Source organism: Oppia nitens, unplaced genomic scaffold (genome assembly GCF_028296485.1).
Source record: "Oppia nitens isolate AA-2021 unplaced genomic scaffold, nextdenovo-longstitch-racon4-pilon3 scaffold5_pilon_pilon_pilon, whole genome shotgun sequence".
NCBI lineage: Eukaryota > Metazoa > Arthropoda > Arachnida > Sarcoptiformes > Oppiidae > Oppia > Oppia nitens.
This window is the reverse complement of record NW_026533243.1, coordinates 1,907,507-1,913,783: the sequence shown is the minus strand read 5'-3', so window position 1 is coordinate 1,913,783 and position 6,277 is coordinate 1,907,507. Positions and strand designations below refer to the sequence as shown.

The window sequence follows — 6,277 nt, the reverse complement described above, 5'->3', positions numbered from 1 at the left end:
TATATATATATATAAATACAAACAAAAGGTGTAAGTGCTTAAAGGGTAAGTCATAATCTTAAGTTCAAATTGTTAACTTACGAGCCATCACGACATTCCTCTTTGCCATCGCAAGCCTATTAAGGTTATAGTAAACAATACAATATTGGTTTGAAGGCATTTTTATGACTTCCCACTAAACAAAATAAATATTATTATATAATTTGCTTACCCATCGGCGTGGGATACAACCAAAGCCGTCGGCACACTTAAACCTATCGGGTCCGCACTGAGGTCGGGTCGTACAGTTTATCTCATCGCTGTTGTCTTGGCAGTCACGGTCACCATCACCTGAATATTTGATACATTAAGAAATTTTAGAGATCCATATGTTTAATGTACAGTATATATACAGTATATAACATACACTTCCAGGCAAGGGGTACACACTTGCGGTCGCATTCAAACTCTTCACTCGAGCAAACTGTTGAGGTAATTGTTATTTTTTAGTTTTATCTGATCAATAATACTCAACATTAATCAACTACCATACCTTCCGACTGTCCATTATCACAGTTGGCCTCATCCGCAGCAAATATACAATCACTAATATTCATTAAAAAATAATAATTTATATTTTATACAATTTAAATCAATATTAATGCAAATAACATACCGAACACCATCGCAGACCTAAAATTAAACAATAAATAAAATGTAATTATAATTAAAAATATAAATTTATATCACAAAATGTAAACTAAATGTTAATAATATTTAACGACTTACCCATCGCTTGGAAATACAGGTCAGATCTGGACAATGAAACTCATCGGTAGCGCACTGACTGCCCAGAGCTAGATTGACGCAAACGGTGGGATCAGTTGAGTCGGGATATTGTCGACAATCAAAAACCGAAGACAACTCGAGTGTTGCCGGAATATATTCGGCACAGCCTTCCATTGCAACCCTACAGAACTTCTTGCAGGGAGGTATGGGTCGGCCGTTATGACACGGAGGCTCTAGAAATGTACACAACAACTGTTTCAATCGCTTATTACAACCAGACTTTCCAATCAAATTGAAGAATGGTATCGATTGGCTAACTTCTTCATCTGATTCATCGCCAATTATATTCGGAAAGACAGTTGAATTAAATGGCAAATACTGTGAACACATCCGGACTTTTCGTTTACGACATTCGTTACGTTGCGAACGATTCTCTTCGTCGTTAGTCGTGTCGTATCTCTTGTAGAGATCGCGAAACACTCGCATCGGATCAATGGATCCCTCGATAGATGTCGAACCCGACGACAAAAGTGCCGAACGTTTTCTTCTGGACTTTAGTTTGTCATTATATTCCTTAAAGTTTTTGTCTTTCATCAGACTCTCAAACTCTGATCTGATTCTTGTTTTGTGATCTTCTGGTTCTTCTCCGGTCACCACAAATGCCGAAACAACAAATTCCGTGACAATCAATAAGTTGACAAAACAGACAAAACTGAGCGCTATTTTTGCCATTTTCATCAAAAAAGCAAAACTAAAAAATTTCTGAAAATATTGTCTTCCAATAAGTTTTTCTTCTCGATTACAATGGAAGTGATGACTGATTTTCTTAAAGATTTCTTTCTCTCTCTCGTCTCAAACTTTTCTAACTAATAATAAATACAGTAATGAAAGTAACGGTAAACTCTTAGATCTGACAGAATATAACTCTCAATGAGTGGATAGAGAGAGAAGAAGTGCTGAATCTTAAGGAATGCTGTCTTCAGTTATCACTGACTGAGAGAACTGTTATGTATTTCCCAAATGACATGTCTGACCGGTTTGAGTGTCAGTTTTGTAATCGATTATATAGTTAGATATGATATCGGTTTTAGAGTTTTTTATTGTGTAAATTGACTGAACAACCGGTGTCTGTAAAACACGTTCCTCTCAAACACATACATATGTCAATGCCTACACTACAATGACCTGACCTCCCAGTGCTATCTACACACACATATCAAGTCAGTCAACTAAATGTGTGGTTATTTTGGAGGCCAGTGCTGTTCACTATCGGACAACAGGTGTGATCGACACACTCACACTCTCGTGCCGGTCATCGGCCATACATTCAACAGTTCCCCCAAAAAAATAAATGATTGAACTGTTTATGAACTCTAGTGAACTCTCTCTCCCTTTCCTTTCCAATAGGCTTTCCCCACACATACACACACATAGAACCGCCGATAAATGAAAAACATGTCGACACCAGAGGTGGCGCTTATTGACGACCAAAAAAATCAATGAAAAGTTATGTTATGTTTATTATTATTTTGAAAATACAATTCAAAATACATTTACATTTAAATTATATTAATATGACATACATTTGATGACAATTATGTGTTAATTAGAGTAATAATATAATAGACTGTAATATACTGTAAATATATTAATATTTAATATGAAATTCATTGCCATTTATATGTAATTTTGATATATTGTGTTGTTGTCGACCAAAACCAGACTATTTTAGTCTCTTATTGTGGTAACTATGAGACGACGCTATAGACGATGACACCAAACATACATCACTACCGACTGGTACTGTTGGTAATGTTTTCGGCGACTTTGGCCACCATTTTGGTGTTGAACGGCTTTATGGGATATTCTGTGGTCGCCGACCATTCGCTAGCAAAAGATGTTTGTCATAACCGGCAGTCCGTCGATGACAACCAAGACATTGATTATATCGTTAAAGAGACGTACAGTTCAAGTGGTTGGTCAGGAATGGACAGTCGATACAGATTTGCCAACATATCGGACAATGTGTTCATATACTCGGCTTTCGAGACCAACGATAACTTTGTGGTCTTAATTGGTTTGGCGAAGAATGAATGGGTTAATGAAGAGTTCAATTATTATCATTACAATTATAGCTATCGCAGTGAAAATTATCGATATCTGTGCGGCTTTAATGGTCTCTCAGTGGTCAACAGCGAAGCGGTCATAGAATATATAAAAGAAAGCCACGGATACTATTATTCTGCCGTCAAAATCAAGTGCCGAAAACCGAAACTTTACGATCAAAAATGGCCGATCAATAAAGTAAAAGTCATTGAAACGGATTACAAGACAAGAATCAAAACATTTGAATCTGAATTCATCGAAATACTTAAAACTGATAACAAATCTCAAGTCACTGCCGATGCCATTGGCGACCAAAAAGTGGTGGTTTGTGTGCGACCACTGTTCGGTAATGTATCGCTCATCAGATTGCTTGAGTTCATTGCCTACTATCGGCTGAACTCAATCGACAAAATAGTCTTTTATCACTCATTTGATGAAACAATGATCTCAGACGTCAGGCAAACATTACAGGTGTTGTCTTCAATGCCATTCGTGAATCTGATGCCATTAGTTATACCGCAAAATAATTATAAACGAAAAATAATTCACGAATGGGGACAGTTGACTGCCAATCATGACTGTCTCTATCGATTTGCTAATTATATACAGATTCACGTAGACTTCGATGAATATCTAAAGCCAAACGACAGGTTCAATACAGTCAAAGAGTTTCTATTATCTCCTGAGGTTAGCATCTGGTCAGCACTGGTAGTGCCAAGTGTTATATTTTGTCACGAATTTAATCATTTTGTGGACAACACGTCCTCTCCATTACTTATCAATTACTATAACCGTCAGAAGACTGTTTGGCCACACGAGTTGCGGTCCAAAGTGATTGTCATGAGAGCCAAATTTGTCGCTCAATTGGGTATTCATAATATTTGGCGATTGTTTAATAGTCACAGTAGATCTCATCCCATAAAATATTTAGATCCCAATCAAATGGTTGTCCACCACTACCGGAAATGTTGTTATTTAATACAACCTTATTTTAAGACATTTTTTCCAAATTATCTCTATTTTAATACAGCTAATGATTATATTGTTAGAGATAAGTCACTAAAACGATTTATATCTCCAATTATGAATTTTATTAAAGATTATATTTTATTTATTTAATATTTTTCAATTATTAGCTAAATATCTATTATAATATTTGTAATTATTTTTTTATATTTGAATATTATCATTACAAGTCAATGAATTTACATAATATAGTTTATAGTTTGAATTGTACATAATTGAATTATGATTTTTAAAAAAAATTAATTATAACAATATTAGTTTCTATAGATTTCTATTTACGGTAATATAAATTATTTTATTTATTTATAGCATTTGATTCATTTTTCAATAACAAAAATAAAATCTGTAATATTTACAAATTAAAACCTTTTTAATCTCCAAATTATATATAAAGTATATTTATAGTTAGATTAATATATTATTTAAAAAATTATTCATATAAATTGCTGATATATTAAAATTTTAAATAAATTGTTTTTCATATAAATAAAAAAAAGTTATATTATAAACTATAATTACAGTATAAAGAATTGTTACAATAAAATGGTACAAAAAGCTTATAAATCTTTTTATTTAATTATAAACTTAGATTTTTATTATTAGATGTATTTTAATTTAATCATTTTGATTAATCCCTTGAAAAATAGAAGTTAATTGTATTTATAAGTCATTTATTTTTTATTTTTGTCGATTAGATAACATAACAACATTAGATTTATTTCCAAATCGTTTTGAAAAATTGCAAACATTATGTCTATATAATTGTCAGTTTTGAAAAACATTTGCTAAATGTTATTTATAAATTGATTTTATTAAAAATATATTATATTTTATTCTTAATACAATATTATGATAAAATGCAGTAAAATTTAAAATAAGTACCAAAAATATACTATACGTCTGTATTTATTAATAACTTATTATATATACACAGTATATATTAATAGAAATATTTTTCATTGCGTCAATAACTAATAGCATAAATTAGCAAATTAATTAAAAAAATTGTTTATTATCAATATAAAACTAATTATTGATTAATCTATGATGTTTATGATAGAGAAAAAATATTATTTTGATAAATTAGTTTATCAGATAAAGTTTGATATATTTATTTAAATAATGTGATAATCATTAGCACAAAATAACATACAAATTAATGAATCTAATTTAGTGGTCACCTGTTTTTTAATGATTTGGTTAATGTTTTTTAGGTAACTATAATTTATTTGATTATGTTTTTTTAATTTATTTATAATTTGTTTTTTATTGATATTTTAAAAATTATTCAATATATTTGTATGAAACAATAATAATTATAATTCTACAAAATTGTATTTTTAAAAATAATTATTTTAAACTGTGAACTTGATAAATAATAAAATATAATTATATACAAACACATAGATATATATATATATATATTAAAAACAATATATTAGAAAATATCATTAAAATTTTGCTAATTGTTTTATTTAAAATGTTTATATACTATTTATAAATTATCAATAACATATGCATAACATTATAATGTTAATTATTGATAGTAATAATGTATAAAAATTTTACTGTAAGCTTATAATTATTTTTGCATAAAGTATCTGTAAATAGAGTGTATATTTTTTTAATATAAAAATCTAATCGATCTAAAAGCTCTGTTGGCAATAATATATTTTTTTAAATAATAAATTATATATACTGTATATAATATACATATTTTATTACTAAAATTAATTGTTCTTTCGCTTAATTAACTTATAATTTAATATATTTAAGTTCATTGTCAAAAAAAACAAACAAAATTATCCATGAATTTGATGACTAAATTTAAATTTATAATTGACTTTATATAAGAAAATAAAATAATTAATAATGATTTATAAAATAATTAGTAATTATAAATCAAAAATAATTTTTTTCTAATAAAAATAAAAATAACATTTTTAATATGAGAAAATTACAGAATATATGTATATAAATTATTAATAAATAATTTACTATTGAAAAAAAATATTTTTGAAAAACATAACGTCATTGTTATCCCGGTGCCAAATTGGTGTGTTTGATCATCAAAAATATTTTTTCATATAAATTACTCAATGATTTTATGCACAAACCGAGTGAGGTCTTCAAAAAATAAAATAAAATTTTATTGTTATTTTTTATTTGAATTGAAAACTTTAATTTTTACTCACAATACAGTACATATAAATGATTATTACTGTATTATTATAATAGTGTGTATAAAAAAATATTTTTAAAAAGGTATAGTCGCCCAACCCTTTCATATTTATTCAGTTAGTGTATTAAAACTAAAACTATTTTATTTGTATAATATTAGATTGTTTTTTGTTTTTTTATTACTTAACTCCCATTT

The 6,277-nt window shown here is 28.6% G+C and overlaps 1 protein-coding gene across 1 annotated transcript; it reads left to right on the top strand.

Moving 5' to 3' along the window:
• Window positions 1-2,275: 2,275 nt before the first annotated feature.
• LOC128961200 (uncharacterized) lies at window positions 2,276-4,554 on the top strand. The gene is made up of 2 exons (XM_054307410.1): window positions 2,276-3,929; window positions 4,548-4,554. The coding sequence occupies exons 1-2, from the start codon at window positions 2,539-2,541 to the stop codon at window positions 4,552-4,554; spliced, it is 1,398 nt and encodes a 465-aa protein (XP_054163385.1). The 5' UTR covers window positions 2,276-2,538.
• The last annotated feature ends 1,723 nt before the right edge of the window (window positions 4,555-6,277 follow it).